At 46.8% G+C, this 23,120-nt stretch overlaps 1 protein-coding gene across 1 annotated transcript; it reads right to left on the bottom strand.

The window, feature by feature from the left end:
* Positions 1 to 18,937: 18,937 nt before the first annotated feature.
* On the bottom strand, positions 18,938 to 21,546 carry LOC132241184 (cathepsin G-like). Its single transcript, XM_059709392.1, has 5 exons — positions 21,457 to 21,546; positions 20,554 to 20,701; positions 19,980 to 20,115; positions 19,574 to 19,828; positions 18,938 to 19,170 (listed from the first exon to the last, which is right to left on the bottom strand). The coding sequence occupies exons 1-5, from the start codon at positions 21,509 to 21,511 to the stop codon at positions 18,991 to 18,993; spliced, it is 774 nt and encodes a 257-aa protein (XP_059565375.1). The 5' UTR covers positions 21,512 to 21,546; the 3' UTR covers positions 18,938 to 18,990.
* Positions 21,547 to 23,120: the final 1,574 nt, after the last annotated feature.

The following is a 23,120-nucleotide window of genomic DNA, read 5'->3' on the forward strand; positions in this document are numbered from 1 at the left end:
TCTCGCTGATTAGCCAATGGGAAGGGTAGCGGGCCTATGCCCTCTTGCAGTGTGGGACCCCTCAGAGGATGTCCACCCGGTGGGGACCCTCACCCCATGGAGGTTTGGCCAGCCTGGGTGAGGGGCTGATGGCTGTTTTCAGGCTGGCCACACCCCCTTTAGGGTGGGGGGGTCCCCACTGGGGTGCCTGGCCAGTCGGGGTGAGGGGCTGAGGGCCGTTCTCAGGCTGGCCAAGCACCCTGGCCATGTAAGCTCCCAGCCTCTCCTTCCTTCCCTTCCTTCCTTCCTTCCTTCCTTCCTTCCTTCCTTCCTTCCTTCCTTCCTTCCTTCCTTCCTTTCTTTCTTTCTTTCTTTCTTTCTTTCTTTCTTTCTTTCTTTCTTTCTTTCTTTCTTTCTTTCTTTCCTTCTTTCTTTCTTTCTTTTATTCTGGGATTTATTTACCTTCTATAATTGCAACTTTGTTGCCTTTAGCGGAGGCCTGTGGAAAGCTTGGCTTCCTCCATCACCAGGGGCAACCCACTCTTGCTTGCTCCAGCCCCATGGCTACGGCTGGCTGAAAGCAGGTATCTGAGGTTTATTTACCTTCTATAATTGAAACTTTGTTGCTTTCAGTGGAGCTCAGAGTCAGTCGCGGCAGGCAGGGAACCTTGGCTTCCTCCATCACTGGAGCAACCAAGCCTCCTGCTTACTCCAGCTCTGTGGCTGCTGGCCGCCATCTTGGTTGGGTTAATTTGCATATAGTTTCTCTGATTGGCTGGTGGGCATGGTTTAAGGCGTAGCAAAACTATGGTCAATTTGCATGTTTGTCTTTTATTAGTATAGGATAGATTATACTTTGAATTAATTAATTTAAAGGTAAAAATGTTAAAATATAAGATAGGGGAATCCTATCTAATAAAAGAGAAACATGGTAATTAGCCATACATCTGCTACCCTTCCTATTGGCTAATCAGGGCAATATGCAAATTAACTGCCAGCCAAGATGGCGGCCGGCAGCCAGGCAGCTTGAAGTTAACATGAGGCTTGCTTGCTTCAGTGACAGAGGAATCCAACGTTCCCCGCCTGCCACTGCCGGCACTGAGCTTGCAGTTTGAAACATTGTTACAAATATAGAAGCTAAACAAAACCCCAGAAACCTGCTTTCAGCCAGCCGGGATCTCAGAGCTGGAGTTGATACAGTGTTTCGATTATAGAACCCAAACAAACCAGATACCTGCTTTCAGCAGCAGAGGCCTCAGAGCTGGAGCCAGAGCTAAAGCTGGCCCAGAATAAAAAAAAAAAGAAAAAAAGGAGCGGTTGGGAGCTTCAGTCACCCGCCAGCCTGAAAACAGCCCTCAGCCCCTCACCCAGACTGGCCAGGCACCCCAGTGGGGACCCCCACCCTGAAGGGTGTGTGACCAGCTGCAAACAGCCATCATCCCCTCACCCAGGCTGGCCAGGCACCCCAGTGGGTACCCCAACCCTGATCCAGGACACCCTTCAGGGCAAACCAGCTGGCCCCCACCCGTGCACCAGGCCTCTATCCTATATAGTAAAAGGGTAATATTCCTCCCAGCACCAGGATCAGCGGAGCTGACAGGCCTCCCGGCACCGGGATCAGTGTGACAGGGGGCAGAGCCCAAACCCCCTGATCGCCCTGTGGCTCTATGTGTGACAGGGTGCGGCGCCCCAACCTCCCCAACCCCACGGGCCATGCTCTGTGTGTGACGGGGTAGAGACATAACCTCCCCATCGGCCCTGCCATGAGTGTGACAGTGGCGGCGCCCCAACCCCCTGATCGGCCCTGCTCTGTGGGTGATAGAGGGCAGCGCCCTAACCCCCTGATCCGCCCTGCTCTGTGCGTGACAGGGGGGAGCTCCCCAACCCCCTGATCGGCCCTGCTCTGTGTGTGACAGGGTACGGAACCCCACCCCCCCTGATGGGCCCTGCTCTGTGCGTGACAGGGGGCAGCGCCCCAACCCCCTGATTGGCCCTGCTCTGTGCATGACAGGGGGTGGCGCCGCAACCTCCCCATCGACCCTGCCTTGAGTGTGACAGGGGGCGGTGCCCTAACCCCCCAATCGGCCCTACCCTGAGCGTGACTGAGGGTGGCATCGCAACCTCCCGATCTGCCCTGCTCTGTGCATGACAGGGGGCGGCGCCCCAACTCCCCAATCGGCCCTGCTCTAAGCCTGACCAGGGGCTGCACCTAGGGATTGGGCCTGCCCTCTGCCACCAGGGAGCGGGCCTAAGCCAGCAGGTCATTATCTCCTGAGGGATCCCAGACTGCGAGAGGGCACAGGCCGGGCTGAGGGACACCCCCCCCCCCCCCGAGTGCACAAATTTTTGTGCACCGGGCCTCTAGTTTCTTTATAAACATAAAGTAGGAAATTATTTTTAAAGAAGACATACAAAACACTCACCATTTATAATTATACTAGAGGACCAGTGCACGGAATTCGTGCACTCAGGGAAGGCGGGGGGTCACCCAGCCTGGCCTGTGCCCTCTCACAGTGCAGGAGCCCCACAGTCAATTGCCCCAAAGAGGTAGGCCCTTCCCATCCATCAGGGCTCCTCCATGGATTGCCCCAAAGAAGTAGGCTGGAGCCTGGGGTCCCACCTCTACAGTGTGCAGAGCTGCAGAACCCCCAGGACTCGCCATGTGGAGCCACCAGGCCCCGCCTCTGTGCCATGCACGCAGCGTCAAGTCCCTGCCCACCCATGTGTGCCTTGCTGTGCATGCAGCCCCACCCACCCGCATGTGCCCACTGCACATGTAGCCTCCTGGTGATGGATTGTGATGGTGTAAGGGCATCACGGTGTGAGGACGTGAGGATCACATAGCTTTTTTTTTTTTTTAAAAAAATATACTTTATTGATTTTTTACAGAGAGGAAGGGAAAGGTATAGGGAGTTAGAAACATTGATGAGAGAGAAACATCAATCAGCTGCCTCCTGAACACTCCCTACTGGGGATGTGCCCGCAACCAAGGCACATGCCCCTGACTGGAATCGAACCCGGGACCCTTGAGTCCACAGGCCGACGCTCTATACACTGAGCCAAACCAGTCAGGGCCACATAGGCTTTTATTAGTATAGAAAGGAAAAGTGGATAAATTGATCTATGTAAAACTTCAGAAATTCTTATTATCAAAGGCACTATTAAGATGGTGAAAGGTAAAGCCAGTATTTGCAATAACTGGAAAGGGGTTTGTGCCTGGAAGATATCCTATATAATAATAGCCTAATATGCAAATCAACCGAATGGTGAAATGACTGGTTGCTGTGACGTGCATTGACCACCAGGGGCAGACACTCAATGCAGGAGCTGCCCCCTGGTGGTCAGTGTGCTCCCACAAGGGGAACACCATGCAGCCAGAAGCCAGGCTCACAGCTGAAGAGCACGGCGGTGGTGGCAGAAGAGCTAAGGATGTCCAATTGACTGCTAAGCCATCAGCCGGACATCCCCCGAGGAGTCCCAGACTGCGAGAGAGCACAGGCCGGGACGGGAGACCCCCCCCCCCCCCCCCGAATGCACAAATTTTGTGCACTGGGTCTCTAGTATGTATATATACTTTATATATAAATCTTATCTATGTTGTCTTATAAGTATTAGAAAGCCAATAATTTTGAAAATTGACAAATTCCTAGAAAACATACTCAAGAAGTTTGAATTTTTTTCATAAAGATGAAGTCAGTTAATTCAGTTATCAAAAACATTTCATCAAGGACATCCAGAAGCTCATATGACTGCACTGAAAATCTATACAGAATATGCAAAGAATGCTATAGAATTTCTTCTGGAGAGTAGATGCTACCCATTTCCTTTATGAGACTAGCAAAACCTGAATGCCAAAGCCAATGAAGACAACATGGGAAAGAAACATCATAGGCCACTTGAATATTGATGTAAACCAAATCAATTAATTAGCAAGAAGATATTATATCATGACTAATGTGGGTTCACACTAGGTATGTGTGACCTTTCATTCTACACTCAATTGCTATAACACATCACATTGATTGATGAAAGAAGAAACACCATGTGGTTATTTAATTGAAGCAAAACAAAAAAGCATTTGCCAAAATTTATCCTCATTCATTTAAAAATAATATAGAAAAATGTTTTTAATATGGTAAAAATTATCCACAAAAGTGCCACAATAATGATTATACCTAGTGGTGAAATGTTTAATGTTTGAGAGTGAAACAATTCAGTGACACCTGGGTAGCCATAATCATCATTTCTCTTCAATATTATGCTATAGATTTTAGTGAGTGCATTTAGGCAGGAAATAGAAGTGAAAGGTGTAAGGACAGGAATTGATACATAATATGTACATAGAGAATGCCAAAGAATCTACAGATAAATTAAAAATATAGTTTAACAAAACTGCTAGAGAAATTTATGTATATATAGATTAACCATATTTCTGTATATACATGAGTACTGCTAGAAACTTAAATTTTGAAAAAAATAATATAAATGGCATGAAAGTGATCAAATAACAAAAAATAAATTTAAGGAGATGTGCAGGACTTTTTCTTTTTTAAATCCTCACTTTATTGATTTTTAGACAGAGCGGAAGGGAGGAGAGAGACAGAAAGAGAGAGAGAAATATCAATGTGAGAGAGATACATTGATTGGTTGCCTCCCGAAGGAGCCTGCAACTGAGGTATGTGCCTTGGACTGGAATCGAACCCTAGACCCTTCCGTTGTGGGCCAATGCTCTTAACCACTGAGCAAAACTGCCTAGTGTGTGCAGGACTTCTTTGAAGAAACTCATAGACTTTATTAAGAGACACTTAAAATGACCTAAATATAAAGGTATTCCATGTTTGTGGATTGCAAGACAAAATATTTTAAAAATGTCAATTCTCCAAAAAGTGATCTATAGATTCATTGCACTAAAGAGAGATTTTATAGAACTTAAATGATTCCTGATATATGCGCAAAAACAAATGGCCAATAATAGCCAAGATACTCTTGAGGAATGAGAATAAGATGGGAAGACTTGCTTTAGCAAATAAAGCCATAGTGATGAAGCTAGAGTGGTATTGGTGGGAGCATAGAGACATAGACTACTGGACCAGAAATAGAGATTCCACACCCATTTGGACAGATACAGACATATATAGACACTTGAATTATGATGGAGGTTTCATGATAGATAGAGGGGAAAGGACTTTTTTTCCTCTGGAATTAATGATGCTAGTACAATAGGTCTCTTCATGGTGTCCTGTAGGGACACATTTTCTATGTGGAAAAGAAAAATTTGTCCTTTACTCACACCATATCCAAGAATCCATTTTAGGTGTGAATAAAGATTTGAAAATATCCTATGTAATAAAAACCTAATATGCAAATCGACTGAATAGCAGAATGACTAGTCGCTATGATGTGCACTGACCACCGGGGCATATGCCTCCGGTGGTCAGTGCACTCCCATGGGGGAGCGCCACTCAGCCAGAAGCCAGGCTCATGGCTGGCGGGTGCAGCAGCAGTGGCGGGAGCCTCTCCTGCCTCCATTGCAGGTGGGCGGTAAAGAGCAAAGGGTCCCAGACTGCCAGAGGGGTGTCTGACTGCCAGCTTAGGCCCGATTCCTGAGGGGATTGGCCTGGACTGACAGGCAGACATCCCCCAAGGGGTCCCGGACTAGGAGAGGGTGCAGGCTGGGCTGAGGACTCCCCTCCTCCAGTGCACGAATGTTATGCACCAGGCCTCTAGTAATGCAATAATGTCTTTATGATAGGTAAAAATGTTAAATGCTATATATAAGGGTGGGCAAAAGTAGGGTTACAGTTGTAATACAAATAAATAATACAATAATTAAGAAATAATAATACAAGGATAAACAATGTGTTTTGCATACTCACAACTGTAAACCTACTTTTGTCTACCCCTGTACATAAAAGCACTAATCATAAAAAGGACTGTTAATTTGATCTACTAAAATCAAAAGCAATAAAAGATACTTTGTAGAGTGGGCAAAGATGCTTATAACACACATATGAAAAAGATATTTAAGTCAGTAGAATAATGGACAAAAGACTGGAACAGATGCATCTCCAAAGAGGAAATCCAAGTGGCCAATAAACATGTGATAAGATATTACACTCAGTAGTTAGACCCTCCCCCTTAAATCACAGTGAGAGCCCAGGTACAATCACCAGGTTGGTATGTTTCCTCTCCTGGGTGTATACCCTAGAGAAACACGTGCAAATTTCCACCAGATACATGTCCAAAAAGGTCATAGCAGCATTATTCATGATAGCTTCAAACTGGAAGCACTTGGAAGGTCCATCACCAGCAGCACAGATAATCAAATTGTGGCATACTTATATAATGGGATACTGTATAGCAATGAAAAGGAATGACTATTGCACAGGCAGCTCACAAATGAAATTCACAAACATGTTGAGCAAAAGAACCCAAGAAGACTGCATTCAGTATGATTCTCTTTATATAAAGTTGAATGCTAGCAATAATGAAACATCATCAGATAGAAATGTATACATAGGTGGAAAATTATGATGAAAAGCAAGGAAGTAGTTATCACAAAAGTCACAATAGTAGTTAAGTCTGGTGTTGGAGAGCAGAGAGGGCTTTTTGATCAGGAGGAGATATATATGGGCGATTTCTGGAATGTTTCCTGGTCTATTTGACATAAATTGTAGTTGCTTGCTTTATAATTATCCTATAAACTGTACCTTTATGTTTTGTGCACTCCTCATGTCGTATATTTTACAATAAAACAATGTAAAAGCCTATTTGCCAGAGGGTGGGGATTAGAGAGAGCATTTGGAGAAAGAGGGGACTATATGAGAGTAGATGGGGCAAGCAAGTTTTTATTTTATATCTTAATAAAAATTGTAATATTTGTACTAATAATACAGCACTTTGTTTCACAATATCCATAGCTGGTTACATCTATTTTGGACTGCTTTATTACATTTCCGTCAGTTACAATGTTTTTCTCCTCTGGGATGTTGGGACATTAACGTAGGCCATTTCCCAGCTCCCGCTGGGGCCCCCATGCCCAGCTCTTCTGGGAAAGCAGTTGCCAGCTGATGCTGGGTCACTTCCCCTTTGATGCTGCTCTAGTCAGTCACCACGTAGCTGTTCTTGGCTCTGGGGGAGGCCGTGTACTTCTGAGGGAACCTGGACATCCTCAGAGGTGCCTTAATATCACCCTTTGAAGGGTATTTTGGAAACTCTTTGGGAAGTCTCTACCGACAAGCTTGTGATTATTTCATGGAGTGTCGGTACTGGGAGAAGACTGTGTCAGCGTTACTGAGGCACTTTCTTGTAGGGAAGAGCAGGTGACAAAGGAAATCTAATGGGATTTGCATAAAATCTTCCCATCAGTGTAGTTAGCGGGAAAGAGGGGACTGCAAAGCCTGGATGTGGCAGAGAAAGATTTGACAAAAGGTTCAAGGCTCTCAGTGTTCCTGGCAGAAAAGTTTACTTCTGAGCTTGAGCAGCTGACCCTGGGGCCCTGAGTAAATGCGAGAAAGAGCTGGAGGTGGACATATTCCCTGAGACCCTCTTCCAAAACTGCTCAGACTATCCAAGTGTTCAACAATAGGAGATGGTAAGATGATATATTAATGGGATGAAATGCTATCCAGCTATTAAAAACGTCCAGCTTTAGAAGAATGCTTCATGGCATGGAGCAGTTTGCTTCATCTAATATTAAGAGGAAAAAGTAGAATGGAAAATGATGTGTATAAGTTGATACTAATTCTGTTAAAAAAGGGCAACAACCAGAACAACTATTTTATGGGGCTCTTTTTCACCTTTATATTACTAATTTTCTTCTATAATGGAAATGTTAGTTTTATGAGCAGAATCATATTTAGGGCTCTTAATCTTTATAGACAGCAAACACTGTTAAACATTGTAGTGGGGAAGAGGTAATAGTTTGGCAAAAACAATTTCCTTTCCTTCTAGGGGACATAGGTGAACTACATTACCCAGCGTCACTTAAGCCAGCTGTGGCTGTGTGACTGTCATAGCAAATGGGATGTGAGTGGATAGGATGTGGACACCTTCTAGTCCTGGCCCCAAACATGCTCTCGTGCCTGACTATCCCCTTCCAGTTTTTTGATGCAGGTGAACCTGGGAATTTGGAAACTATTTTAGGGTTTCTTTGCATGGGCTGACCATGTACTAGTAATTTATTGTCCAAACTGGGACACTTGAAGTAAATGGGGGCACTGCTCATTTTGGACTGCTTTTGAATAAGAAATAGATTTTTATTGTGTGAGTCAAGGAAATGCTAAAGTTTATGTGTTAGAATCATTAGGGTTACCTTAACTATTATCTATCCAACTTATTTAAGTCTGCCTTTTTGGACATAGAATCCTATCTAATAAAAGAGAAAAATGGTAATTGGCGTACGACGATACCCTTTTCATTGGCTAATCAGGGCTATATGCAAATTAACTGCCAACTAAGACTGGCAGTTAACTGCCAACATAGGCGCAATGCTGGGAGGCGAAAGGGGAAGGAGGGAAGAAGCTGCCTGCCGCTGACTGCAATCGGAAACCCAGGCGGCAGCCAAGAGCCAGAGAACCGAGCTGCCTTTGCTCGGAGAAGCCAGGCCTCCTTTGCCGGCTTCTGTGATAAGAGAACCTGGCCGCCTTTGCCGGCCCTGGGCCAGTAATGGGAGAAGCTGGGTGGGGCAGGGAAGAGGCGGATGTCTGCCTGGCTTCTCAGATCACTGATCACCAGTGATGGGAGAACACCCAGAGGCGGGGCCAGAGGCCAGGCTGCATAGCTGCCTGGGGACACCATCTGGACCCCAGGGGCGACGCAGCCAGGCCCCAGAAGGAGACCCAGGCACCAGGGCTGTATCGCTGCTGGGGCACGCGATCCAGTACCTGGGCTGAGGAGACCCAGAAGGAGACCCAGGGGCCTCGCAAGAGGAGAGTCTCCATGGTCAGATGGCGTGGTGTCAGGACAGGAATAAAGACCCGAGGTGACTCAGATGCCTGGCCACAGGGTTAGACTAGCCAGCAGGGCCTTTCAGTTGGGACTGGGGTGGGGGTGGGGCGAGGGAGGCAAGCCGGAAATAGAGAACTACAACTCCCAGGAGGCTTAGCGGCCAGGGCCTGGGTGCCTGGCTGTGAAATCTGATGGGCTGTAGTTTCGCAAGCCACTTTAAACTAGAGGCTTGCAAGGTTGGAAGTTCTGTGTCGGGAGCCAGGGAGAAATGGAGCTGGAGCAGAGAGAGGGGTCCATGGTAGCCATGGGCTTTGAGGAGTTCTCAGCACCTCCCGGCTGGGAGCTGGCGCTGCCTCCGCTGAAGGTGGTCACATCCTGGAGAGCGAGCTTGAGACCGAAGTGGAGTTCGTGTCTGGGGGTCTGGGCAGCTCCAGCCTCCAGGAGCGAGACGAAGAGGAGGAGGCAGCCTGAGGCCAGCAAGGGCGGCACCAACAGGAACTCAATCGTAGGAAGTACCAGGCGCTGGATCGGCGCTGCAGGGAGATTGAGCAGGCGAAGGAGCGGGTCCTGAACAGGCTCCATCAGATACAGAGGATAACACGAAGACTCCAGCAGGAGCGGAGGTTCCTCATGAAGGTGCTGGACTCCTACGGTGACAACTACCGGGCCAGCCAGTTCACCATCTTACTGGAGGACGAGGGCAGCCAGGGCAGAGACGCCCCCAACCCAGGCAACGCTGAGAACGAGCCTCCAGAGAAAGAGGGGCTGTCCCCGCCCAGGAGGACGCCAGCGCCCACAGAAGCCAGCAGCCTGGCCCCTGGCAAGGGGCCCAGCAGTTGGAAGAGGTGGCGAATGCCATAGGAAGGGCAATGGGCAGGAGTCCCGCTGACTCTGGAGCTGGCCCCCGTGCAGATAAAGGTGGAGGAAGACTTTGGCTTCTAAGCCCTCGAGGCTCTGGACTTAAGTTGGGTTTCTCGGGGGCCAGACAAGCTGCTGCCCTACCCCACCCTAGCCAGCTCCCCCTTTGACTGACCCCCCAATAAATGGACCCGATGCAAAAAAAAAAAAAGCTTACAGAGGCATGTTTATAGGATCAAATAGTATAAATATAGATGTAACAGGACAATAAAAAGAGAACCTGGCTATGATGATAACCTGAATGCTGCCTCTGTGTCATTCCTTCTTTGGGAACCCCTGGACCTGCTGGGGCTGGACCCCAACATTCCTCTTCTTATAAGGACTTCAGTGAGATGGGCTAAGGGTCCCACTGGAACTGCCACAATTTAATGTAATCCCCTCTTTAAAGATCTTCTCTCCATATACAGGTACATTCTGAGGTTCTGGGGATTAGGATTTTAACATACATTTTGTTGATTACCCAAATCAGCCCTTAACAACCAGCATGTTTCAGAAAGTAGATTCCTACAGGGTTATTTACCAAACATTCAGAAGTATTTTTAAAAGAGCTAAGCCCCTCGCCCACCGTGTGGGCCCCTCCCAGCGAAGAGCGAAGGCCTGGGTTCCGGGCACCGGAGGAAAACTGGTGCCAGCAGCCAGGGGAAGGGGCCCCCAAGGGGCTCCAGATTTCGAGAGGGCACAGGGTGGGCTGAGGGACCCACCCGAGTGCACAAATTTTTGTGCACCGGGCCTCTAATATTTTTATAAATAAAATTATTTTAATAATGATAAAATTTAGAGTATTTAATAAATAAAAATGTAGAAGAAAATGTCAGCTTTAATCCCATTACCCAACTGGTCACTGTTAACAGTTGTATTTCCATGTTAGGTTTTTTTCCATGTATAGTTTTTATATACAGGTGTTTACAATACATTTAGTTTTGAATCCTACACTTTAAACCATTCATCATAAGCCTTTGCCTCATTTTATTAAAATCTATTTGTGAATATCATTTTAGAATCTCATTCATGTTAAAAACACAGGCATTTAATTTATCTAAATAATACATAAATGCTGTAGAAAAATTAGGAAAATGAATACGCAGGAAAAAGAAAAAAGCCTAAAAGGAAAATACGTGTGCAATGAAAATTTGATTGCTCTTTACAATCATGAGACCCATAATGTTTTGGTCAACAACAGGCTACATATACAATGGTGGTCCCGTAAGACTATAATGGAGCTGAAAAATTCCTGCTGCCTAGTGATGTCATAGCCAGCATTGCTCAAGGCATTACTCACATGTTTGTAGTGATGCTGGTGTAAACAAACCTACTGGCTGCCAGTCATATAAAAGTATAACACATACAATTCCCAGCACATAATACTTGATAATGATAGTAAACAACAGTATTACTGGTTTATATATTTACTATTCTGTACTTTCTATTTTTATTTTAGTGTCTACTATTTATACTGCAAAACAGTATGCGTATTATGCAGGCAGCAACTTCATAGATCTTCTGTTTACCAAGTCTCTTGATTGCAACATTTTCTCTTGTGCTTAATTTAACTTGTGTTGTTTTGTACAGTAACATGCTATACAGGTTTGTGGCCTAGGAGCAATCGACTATGACATATGGCCTAGGTGTGTAGTAGGCCATACCATCTAGGTGTGTGTAAGTACATTCTCTGATGTACACACAACCAATACTAATACTAATCTCCTAATGACACATTTCTCAGAATGTATCCCTGTCATTAAGCTGTGCATGACTGTATACGCTCTCTAACATGCTTTTGACTTAATCATGCCTGGTGAACATTCTTCTATGTGGCAAATTGTACTTCTATGTCTTAACTTTACAGGTTCCATAGTGTTCAATCATATGTAACATTTTAAAAGCTAATCTCCAAATTTGTGCTAGACATAGGTATTGTTTCTATGATTTGACTTATGTAACAGATGTGTAAAAAATAATCTTGTCCAAATTTCTTGGTGTGGTTAATGGCTAGGTAAAAGACTGCCTTTTTTATTTTTTTATTTTTGGGACCTTTGTGTACAAGGTGTAAAAATGTCATTTTCTCAACTACCATACTGAATCTAAGTATTATTATTTTTTGTAAATTCTTCTTAACCAGATAAGCAAATAATTATTGTTATTTGAAATCACATTAATAGTAAGCTTTGACTTTTCCCCAAATGTTTAGTTTTTCTTATAAGTTGCCTATTAATGTTCTAAGCCTTGTTTCCTTTCTTCCTTTCATTTCCATAGCCCAGTTTTCTAGAGCAGTGGATAATACAGGCATGAATGGCTTGCATAATCCTACATAATAAAACCCTAATGAGCAAATCAACCAAACGATGGAATGACTGGTTGCTATGATGAGCACTGGCCACAAGGGTGCAGACACTCAATGCAGGAGCTGCCCCTTGGTGGTCAGTGTGCTCCCACAGGGGGAGCACCACTTAGCCAGAAGCTGGGCTGGTGGCTGGCAAGTGCAGTGGTGGTGGTGGGAGCCTCTCCCACCTCTGTGGTAGTGTTAAGGACCCCTCGGGGGATGTCCGACAGCTGGCTTAGACCCGCTCCCGGCCATCGGACATCCCCTGAGGGGTCCTGGACTGCAAGAAGGCACAGGCTGGGCTCAGTGCATGAATGTCGTGCACCGGACCTCTAGTACATTCATAATGCGATGTACCATATTTTACATTTTCCTATTTTGGACATTAATATGATTCCAATTTGTAGTCTATTATTAAATAAAGGTGGGATAAAACATTTTTGTGAGTAACCCCCTCACCCCACCACACACTTTAGACCTTCCATAGAATAAGGGTTCTAGAAATAAAAATCACTACATCAAACAGGGAGGAATAAATGCAAACATACTTAGAAATCATTTTAAGGAAACATGTACTGTCAAGAGCAGCCCTGTCCTCGTGATGCTCAGTCATGATAATAGTTTTTCTTCCTAATGTACATCATCCTGTGTCAAGTACTCCTATCAGGTGTCAGAGGAAGACACCTACCAGGTGCTGTCCTTCAAGGCACACACCTTGCCCTTGAGGTTGGATACCCGTGGTCTCTCTGCTGCCAGCTCTGCCTTACACCAGGGGCCCCGCGAGCTCCTCATGGCTGACTGTCCGGGGGCTCCATTTCTTTTGTGTGATGGCCCCTCCTGGGGGTCGTGTTTGAATGAAGTGGCCCCTTAGCTCCTGCACTGTCTACCCTTCACCTGCTCATCTTACACATGCATTCAGCTCTTCTCTCACCTGTGCTTCTGCCAGGGCTGGGAGCCCCAGGGAACACTTGGCACATGGATGTAGGGACAGTCTGGTGTGTAAAATGAGCTTTTATTTTCTTTCCAGCTTACACTTAAATGTGCTGGGTTTTGTTCCTCATATGCTTGTGGTTCATTTGCTATTCTTTTTAAGGAAGCTGTTTTTCCTTTCGATGTGGGTCCCACTTGACTCCCTGTTTGTGCAGCTGTTGTGAATTTGTTGTGTTCTGTCACTCCAGCCACGGGTGGTGCTGTTTGGAGGACACAGGCCTCTGATACAGGGTCATCTGGGTCACAATGAGCTGCCTTGCACTTGAAATGTGGCATTTTGTGGGTTTGCGGGCTGAGGCTAATACCCCTACCTGTGCTGTAAGTAAAGATAAGGCTGCCCTGGCTGCCTCCTCCCTCACCTCCCGACATGACTCCACTGAGTGGATTGGAAACTGCAGAACCTGCAGATCTCCAAGTCTCTTTAATTTAAGTGTGCTGTGGGGATGCTGATCCTTTCTAACCCTCCAGGAAAGACTAGATTCTTGCCTGGCCAGCGTGGCTCAGTGGTTAAGCACCGACCTATGAACCAGGAGGTCACATTTGATTTCCCATTAGGGTCAATGCCTGGGTTTCGGACTCGATCCCCAGTGGGGGGTGTGCAGGAGGCAACTGATCAATTATTCTCTCCTATCATTGATGTTCCTATCTCTCCCTCTCTGAAATCAATAAAAAAATATATTAAGAAAAAGACTAGATTCTTGGACCCATGCTGTGCTAGTTCTTAGGCTGAGGCATAAAGGTATGGTCACTCCCATTTCCTAGAGCTCCCCAAGTTCCTCTCTTTTGGGACCTGTCTAGGTAAACGCTGGAAACCTGACCCGACCTTGATCATCCTTGTGTCCCCTACACAAATCTTTAGAATCCGGGGAAGTGGGATTCACACTCAGGGTCCTCCTATTCGGTCAGCTCCACCTCCTGCAGAGTGTCTGAAGGGCCTATTGTGACCCACCACTAGCTGCCCATACTTCTGTCCTGGCCTTACCAGGGTCTCCCCCTGGACAGGCAGGGGGGCATCACGGTTTTGGTCAACTGCTAATGGGGAAAGAGCCCAGGTCTGCCAGTGGCCTCTGGGCCTGGATACTGAAATGGGGCTGCACTGTCTTTCTTCCCCCTGAGCCACTGGCAGTGGTCATGTGGCCAGGATATGAAGGAGGGAAGGGGCAGGTCTCAGTGGGAGGAGAAATAATGAGGACCCAGGAGAGCAAGAGCAGCAGGAGGTTTCCTTACCTGCAGTAACGTGATGTCCTTGGAGAAGTTCTTCGATCTTGTACATGTGCACCTGAAGCTCAGGACGGTGGTACCTTCAGTAGTAGGATGTTGTTGTCTTTTGAATTATAATCCTTGTGAGGGAAGGCTTTGAGCACAGGTGACCTGCTGGATGTCCCCCCTTTTATATTGTGGGTGACATTTTGCTGGTCCAGTGTCTAGAGAATCTTGTCTCTGATGTCCTTGGGCCTAGAAGTTACATCATTTGCAAACAGAGTATCCCAGCACTCATCAGTGTGATGGCAGAGGACAGAGTAATGGAAAGGAAGGCACTATGAGTTCTAAACAGCCCAATCCCAACTCTGTGCAAGAAGCAGCACCTTATGAACACAGAGAAAGAGTGGGAAAAACATGCTTAGTGATGTATCAGTGATGATCATCTCTGGGTGGTGGAAATCTCAGTAATTTTCATTTTCTTATTTGCGTGTTCTGGATTAACTACATTTCTATGATGACTACAAATTACTTTTATATCCAACATACACTTTCCCATAGTCTAAACACACTCATCAATGACAGACATTCAGCAAGCCACTTCTTTTCAGCCTAGACTTCTCCGAGGTGGGTGTTTTAAATAGGAGGCTACCTTCCTGAATCCAATCTTTTAAAAAAGATTTAGAGATTGTAGAAAAATCCACTCAGTTAGCTATAGGCTATTTTAGTGAGTAAAGAGGAAACCAGTGATTTCTACTCTAGAAATGGAAGCTTATTAAATCTCTGGCAGAACCCCTCCCACTCCCAGTGTAGTTCTGGCCTTGCCCCAGAGTGACGATGGGTGAGTCAGCCCTGGGGTGCCTCAGTCTGGTCTCTGTAGTTGAAGTATTTTTTCTTTTTATTGAGTGTGGAAAGCTCGAGATCTTAGTGCAGAACCAGGGAGGTTTCCCATTTTTGCTGTAAAGGAAAGGTGGATAGGACAAGTCACGGGAGCTATAACTCAATCCCTGAAAGGCAGGTTGAAGTTCTAGCCTAAGGCAGACTGATAGTGAGCCGGATTAGGAGCAGGGAAAAGTGGACAGTGTGGCCTTTCTTTGATTTGCAGTGGTGCCCCAGGCCTAGTTCTTCAGCAGCCTGTCTTGCCACCCAGGCCTCTCTCCACACGCTCCACCCCTGTATCCACACTCACTTTGCCCTGGCCCCCTGGAAGATCAAATGGCTCCTCTGACTAGACATTGGCTCTGTGTATTCAAATACCTTCCTGATTTACAGGCCCTAGAATGGTACCAGGGGTCCGAGGGAAGACAAAGACTCATTGGTGCTCCTCACCTTCCACTGCAGTGAGCCGCTGCCAGCATGAAGTCATTTCCTATCAGGAAACGCCCACATCTGCTCCAGCCTTGTTTGTTATGATAGAAACATACAGATGCCACATACGGTTGGAGTGCAGGCTGGCCTCTCTGCCCCATTTAATCTCCCCTGAAAGAGAAAATGGCCCTGGATTTCTTCTCTGGGTGGTGGCCTGAGACAGTGGGATGACCAGAGGCTGGGGTAGTCTGTAGTGGTCTTCAGGGACCCAGCACAATGAGGTGGGCTGCAGGCTTCTGTAGGCAGCAAGGCAGGTGGCAGCATGACTTGTTGCCTTGCTTAGTTCTCAGTTTTTTTCCCCGTAAAGAGGAAGAGCTCAGCCCTTGTCCTGAATCAAACACACTTCAAATCCATGTTAAGGGAAAAGGCTCTACCTTTAGGATAGACTGTCCTAGAAGACCTGGAAATTACTCTCTCTGACCTACCTAGGTTGCTTATTTGTTCCCAAGCTTCTCAGACCCCCGTGTCCTGTTTACTTCCAGGAAGGGTCTGATCTAAGACCTGAACGATTTGAGCTTACCAAGCAGAACACTCTGGCTTCTTCCCCCTCATCTTGATCAGGCAGGTAGCAAACCACCCACAAATGAATATGTGAATAAACGTCCTTAAATGTGCTTTGTCAAGTAGCTGGAGAGGGGCCGGCCTAATGCAATCTGAACCCCAACACAGATTTACCATTCCAGGGCATTTGCCCTCAGGATAAAGAGAAAAGAGTACCAAGGACTAGAAATCAGAGTGAGAAGGGGCAATGAACTGAAGGAGACTGGATGGGAGCCAGTCTCCAATAGGGTCGTGGGTGCAGTTCTGAGGCATCACTTTAATGGCTTGGTTAGGTTCTGGGTGTCTGCCCTGGTAGAGATGAGAGGCTCATGAGAGTGGGAACAGGGAGAAGGTGACGTCTAGGAAATGAGCTCTTTCATTCTTGGCTCAGACAATAGCATCTGGGACAGATAACCACTCAGTTTGGAGAATGAGGAGTTATAGCTCTCATTTTCATTTTTCTTTTTCTTTTTTTTTCATTGCTTTTTAGAGAATGGAAGAGAGAGGAAAAGACAGAGAGAAACATCAGTGTGAAAGAAACACATTGATTGGTTGCCTCCTGCATGATTGGTTGCTCCTGGGGAGGAGCCTGCAGCTATCCGATCCTACTCTCTGTAGAACTTCATTTTTTTGATAGCGACCATTTTTGGGGGGTATAAATGCAAAAGTGCCAAACACTGATTTCTCCTAAAATACACTAGCCAAGAGTCCAGTCATCCATCAAGTCCTTGGTTATTTCAGGCAACTGCAAACTGCTGGAGATGGGGGTGAGGATCAGATATTGGGGATGAAGTGGAGGTGGGATGTTGATGGGAGTACTGGAAAGATAAGGAAATGACAGAATGAGATTTTGAGAGAAGGGGTTTGACAGATAAATGCACTTGAGTTCACTTTGTGGTTTCTGGTCTTCCTACTAAAGCCAATGTTATTCTTGAATTGTTGATATTTCAAAGATTTAAAAGACACCAATATTAAAGTAGTTGGGGGTCATGCAGGTCGAGACTGAAAGAGGAAAAACAACGCGTTGCCACTCACTTTGAGTTTCTCAGGTCACTCCTGTCCTCCATCCCAAGTACTCTGGTGGCTCAGTGAAGACTGTCATGTACACAGAGATTCTGTTCCCCAAGGCTCCCTGTCCCTGGTGAAGAACTGGGCCTAGTTGCTCACACAGTTTTCCTCTCAGAGGTACTTGAGGGCTTTTGGAGGGCAACGTTTCAAGGACTGATTCTACTTATAATACAAGTAATCAGCCTGAGAGTTTGGACGACTTCTCTTTGTTCTTTTATAATTGAAAATGGATAGAAGAAGACTTCTGAAATCTTATCTCCAACTGGACCAAACGCTGCTGTTTCTGCATTGTTGGACAGTCTTCCCCAGAGGTGGAGCATGTGACGTGTCTTCTCATTTCCATTCTTTATCCCACACGTGATAGTTCCTTTGGGGGTCTGTCATTGCTCGCTCGCCTTTGATGATTTATGCCCCTCCCCACCTTCAGTTTGGAAACCCCAGGTATGTTCTGCAATGTTGTAGTGATTAAATAAATGTGGGATATCAAGTACCTATTAAATAACATTTATGAAGTTTTAGAAGCATAGAATACCAAACATGAGAGGATGTACCTTTGGCCCAAAGAAAATGCTGATTTGAGTGAATCTTGTTACATAGAACCACGAGTTCTAGCAATTTCCGTAGCTAATTTCTTGTACATTTGCCTATGATCTCACATTTTTCTGATAGATTATTTCCTCTGAGCTATTGGGATGCTTCTTTGGGCTACACTTCCACCCCACACATGGCTCAGGCCCCCATTCTCCCAGGTTTCCCCACGGATCCAGTTAATAGTGGCAGGCAGTTGCCTCTCTCTGGTCTCCTTCCTCCCCACTTTAGCCCTATCTCACCTGACCTCACACCTGCTGATCACAATCCTGTTTCTCTGACCAAGGGCAGAAGGCATCTGTGCCTCAGCTTAGCCATGTGTTGGGACAGAAGCTTGGCTGCTCTTGTGCGGTTGTTATTAAGGCGCTTGTAATTTGTTATTGTTTTTCGTGTCATGCTCACAGGAGGGAAATGCTGGGTTGGAGCTACTTCTGGGGTCTGTGATGTTAGCTAGATGTGGTGCCTCTTCTTCTTGACTCAGAAACCCGAGAACTCAGAAGGGAAAAGCAGCTCCAACATTGCTGGTCATGGCAGAGGAGGTTGCTGCCCACTTCTTCCAAACAAGTCTACTATCATTAGAGATTTGTCCCTTTTGTATCGCAATTTACTTTTTAAATTGTGGTAAAGCATATATAACATAAAAACTTATCTACTAACCATTTTTTAGGTGTACAGTTCAGTGGAATTAAATATATTCCCATTGTTTTGCAACCATCACCGATGCCCCTTATATTTCCACTGCACCCACCATTCTTCTCAGGACAGTGAGTTTTATAGAAGAAGCAGAGGAGGAAATGTCCAGGCGTCTGTGTCCCATCTGAACACGTTCCCCAAAGCTGTGTGGGGAGGGGAGATGGGGAATGGATGGCTGGGAAGTAGCTCATCCTGTCCCCCAGGATGGATTGTGGGAGGTTCATTTGCCCTGAGGAAAAGACCCCATTTTCCTGAAGGAGCTCAGACTCTGTCCTGGATACATTTGTTTTGTACAGAATGAGGCAAAATCAGTTATTTTGACTCTAGACATGGTCATTTATTAAGTTATGCCAACCCCGGCTGTCCAGAGAAGAGAGTCAGTCACAGATGGTCTCAGTTTGATTCCCCTGCTGTGTGAAGCGTCTCATTGTTCTATTTATCCAGGACAGGAAGCTGGAAACCCTGGTGAAGACTCCTGGAGGAGTCCCGCTCCTACTTCCATAGGAGACAATGCCCTGGGCCACATTGTTACACACCATTGGGCCTCCTGAGTCCCCCTGTGGGTGTGGAGAGGAAGGGACACCAAGTCAGGCCCCTGAACTCCATACCTCCCAAGCTTGGGGCCCTAAGGTCTGGCCCTCAGAGGAGGGAGGCTGGTGCAGGTGCAGAAGTCAAGCTCCTGGGTCTTTCATTGGCTAGGCTTCAACCCTGGCTGTGGTGACTATCTATATAGCTCAACCCAAGTTAAGGTACCTTAATCCTTTCCCATGAAAACACTGCATGTGTATCCATTGTGTGGCCCGTGCTCCTCCCCTTCCCTCAGAGACTGGGTTGATGGGAAAACCCCCCACTTTACTCTGGTCTGGCCCCCAGACAGGCTGTGGGGATGTAGTCTGTTCCCACTGCCCTGCTCCGCCAGGCTCCCGTCTCAGGTAGTGTTGTAGATGCCAGTGGCCTTACCAGGAAGGCAGACTTCCTCTCCCTCTGGTCTCCTACACAAATTTGTGTTTGGCCATTGAAGGTATTAAAGCGACGGCTGCACTCCTGGTCCCTCTGCACTCTCAGCTGCACATCCCGAAGTGTGTCTGTTCCCCTCTGCTGGCTGACCAGGCCCCAGCCAGCCACGGTGCACAAGGACCCAGGACTCAGTCTGATCTGGGACTGAGGCAGAGCCACTGGCCTCACAAATCGGTTCTGTCTGGCTCTATTTTCCAGCTGGCGGGAAGATGGCAGGCACTTAGGGAATGTCTATGCAGCCCTCACCCCACCACCCCTGGGACTCTGCCCCTGCTTCCTCCTCCATGAAGCCCCCATGCTGGGATGGAGCCAGCTCAGGTGGAGGACCAGAGGGTCAGGCAGGTGGTACCTGCAGTAACATGATGTCATTCAGGAGTCTCTGCTGACTGTATCCAGGGTGGCGGATGGCTCTGAGCACAGACAGGCGCTGTTGGGTCCTTTCCTGCTGCCTGATGTTGTGGGCCCCCAGGATGACATTTATAGTGCTGCAAAGAAATGGCTTAGGGGTAGGTATGAGCTGCATATGCTAAAGTCCACCAGCTGTGCAGGGCAGGTGAGAGCCCAGGGTAGCAAAACTGCAGCTGAGGGAAGTGAGAGGACAAGAAGTCTCGGGTTGAGATCTCTGTGTCCTCTGCTTCTCCAAAGCCTTAAACTGGGGGTGGTAGGGAACACAGTGACCTTAAGGATAAATTGATAAATAGGATAAATTAATAAATAATTCAAAGTCATATTTTGAGCTTTAATGCATGCTTTTTGTGTTATTTTCTCCTGCAGAATTTACACTAGCCTGCTACCTGTCCCCAGGACTTACCCAACCTCTTCTCACCCCCTCGTTGCTAGAACCTTGCTTTCAGCCATTTGTTCTCATGAACACGAATTCCTGGGCCTGCCTAATGGCCGCTGAGAGCTCCTTAGTGGCTCACCTTCCCCAGCAGTGAGCTGCTGTCATCACAAAGTCTTCTCGCACCAGGAACCCCCCACAGGTGCTCCGTCTCCCTGGAGATTGTATCAGGAGGTATGCCATGTAGGGGCGGGAATGGGGCCGGGCCTCTTGGCCTCCAATGATCTTCCCTGGAAGGAAGTATTCAGCACTTATCTCTGTGCTCGCTAAACCAGGGGTGAGGGCACTAGTGTGGTGACTTCAGAAAGGCTAGATTTGAGGAGGCTACAGAGATGATGCAGGGGCAGGAAGATTAGGATTAGGTATTGAGAACTGGGGTTTGCAGGGTACCACATTACGGGAGAGGGCTTCAGGGTTTTACAGGAAACATTGCTGGGTCCCCACACAGAACTTAGCTCCTCTCCTTTCCAAAATAAGAACAACCCTTGCTCCAGGCAAGGCCAGTTCAGCCTCTCAGGTGGGGGAGAGCTTGCTGGCCGAAATCAGAACCCTCTGGAGTGGCTTCTCCCTGCAATTACCTGGGACTTTCTTTTACAAGGACCTTCCTGATCCTTCTGAGTCCAGCTCATGAGCAGCACGGACTGCTTTTTAAGAATCTAGATATGAGCTGAGGGGACTGTTATTGCCTATCCTTGTCTCCTTGGCTTTGGCATATGGGCTGCAAAAAAATTCATAGAGCAGAGTTACAGAGCACATTCTACATGCCAGGGGCAATTCCAAGAGTTTCATGTACATTAACTAATGTAACTGTCTTAGCAACTCCATGAGGCAGGCATTGCTATTATTTCTATTTATAGATGAGGGACCTGGGAACTGTGAATTCAAATGCTGTGCCCAATGACACACAGTGAGGAAGTGCCTAGGCTGTCTGGGCCCAGAGTCTATGGGATGGGATTGGGCCTCACGGGTTTGGACGGTCACTCACCTGCCCCAGCCCCTGCGGGTAGGAGAAAGGCCACCAGCAGCAGGAGTTGCTGCATCTTCCCAGGAAGGCTGGCCAGTCAGTTGCTGCTGGCGCTTCCTCCTGCCAGACTTTTAATCCCCAAGAGAGGAAGGAAGGGTAGGGTGGGGACGCGAGGGCTCCCATTCCCATTCCTCTGTTGGTGTAATAGGTTTCATCACCCTGGCTGGCCAGGAGGTTTGTCTACAAACTGCCAGTGACCTGGGGGAAGGCAATACTGGATCTCCCACAGCTGCTGAGTCATGCTGTCAGCAGAAATGGGAACCAGGGCATAAGGAGGGAAGCTTTGGGCATGGCGTCCCAGGACCCTAAACCCATCTAATTCAGTAATATCCCAAGAAAGCACAGAAGCTGCAAGCTGCCTGCTACCTCATTTCCTATCCCTCTGGAATTGAAGCCTGCCTGAACTCACCCTTTGTGCCCTGGCCACCTGCTGAAACCCTGGCTCCTCCCACCTCTTTCTAGAAGCTGTCATGGCAGATTGAGTAGGTCTCTCTGCTGGGTGGGTGGAGGGTGCTAGCAGAGAAGGAAAATGGAAGAACAAGGCTGTGCCACTGATGGCAACTTCCTTAGGTCACTTGAGCCTGAAGGAACTCTCAGTAAAAGCTAGGACAGTTGAGGTCTTCTGTTTGCTGCTTCCCACTCAAGGTGAAAACCTTTGTGTCTCAGAGGGTTCTCTGTATGCAGGAAAGGCCTGGTGGGTTGATTTTGTTGAGAGCTGTCAGAACCTGGCTTGAAACTTATAAGATCCGATTTCATCCAGGATATGAGACCCACCATTCCAATCCCCATCCTCTATCCAGGGATGGGGATGATTTAGAAGGACATCCTTGCTGTGCTCCCTATAATGCATAAATCCAAAGGACTGAAGCCACTCATTCAACACTGAGAGTAAGACCTGGTAGAGAATTGCAGAATAAGACAGTGGGTTAAGTCGGATTGGAGAGCAGAGAGGGCATTTGACCAGCGGGAGACATATGGGCGATTTCTAGAATGTTGATCATGGTCTATTTGACATTAATCATAGTTATTGCCTTATAATTATTCCTTAAACTGTACCTTTATGTTTTGTGCACTTTCACATCTGTATATTTTGCAATACATTTTTTTTAAATAAGAATGGAGATAGAGAAAATATTTGGATGGGAGGAGCAGTATGAGAGTAGATGGGGCAAGCAAGTTTTTTTATGTTTCTATTTTTATTTTAATAAATTGTAATATTTGTACTAATAAGACCTTGATATGCTTCACAATACCCAGAGCTGGTTACAGCTACTTTGGACTAATTCATTACATTTCCGTCAGTTACAATTTTTTTCTCCTCTGGGCTGTTGGGACACTAACATAGGCCGTTTCCCACCTCCTCCCCGGGGCCCACATGCCACCAACAATGCAGCTCTTCTGGGAAAGCAGTTGCCAGCTGATGCTGGGTCACTTCCCCTTTGATGCTGCTCTAGTCAGTCACCATGTAGCTGCCCTTGGCTCAGTGGGAGGCCGTGTACTCCTGTGGGATCCTGGACATCCTCAGAGCTGCCTTAATATTCTCTGAAGGACATTTTGGAAGCTCCTGGATAGTCATTATTTTTGAGTGTGCTCTTTCTACCTTTAAAAAAATTTCGCTATAAAAG

This window comes from Myotis daubentonii, chromosome 1, assembly GCF_963259705.1.
Source record: "Myotis daubentonii chromosome 1, mMyoDau2.1, whole genome shotgun sequence".
Classification (NCBI taxonomy): Eukaryota; Metazoa; Chordata; class Mammalia; order Chiroptera; family Vespertilionidae; genus Myotis; species Myotis daubentonii.

Excerpts from the sequence above, each read along its gene's own strand:
- LOC132241184 (XM_059709392.1), bottom strand. The coding sequence starts at position 21,511 with ATGCAGCAACTCCTGCTGCTGGTGGCCTTTCTCCTACCCGCAGGGGCT. Across the intron at positions 20,116-20,553 it reads GCAGCTCACTGCTGGGGAAG|CACTATAAATGTCATCCTGG; the intron begins GTGAGCCACTAA and ends ATTTCTTTGCAG. Across the intron at positions 19,171-19,573 it reads AGAGGAAGTCTGCCTTCCTG|GGGGACTCAGGAGGCCCAAT; the intron begins GTAAGGCCACTG and ends CCACACCCACAG.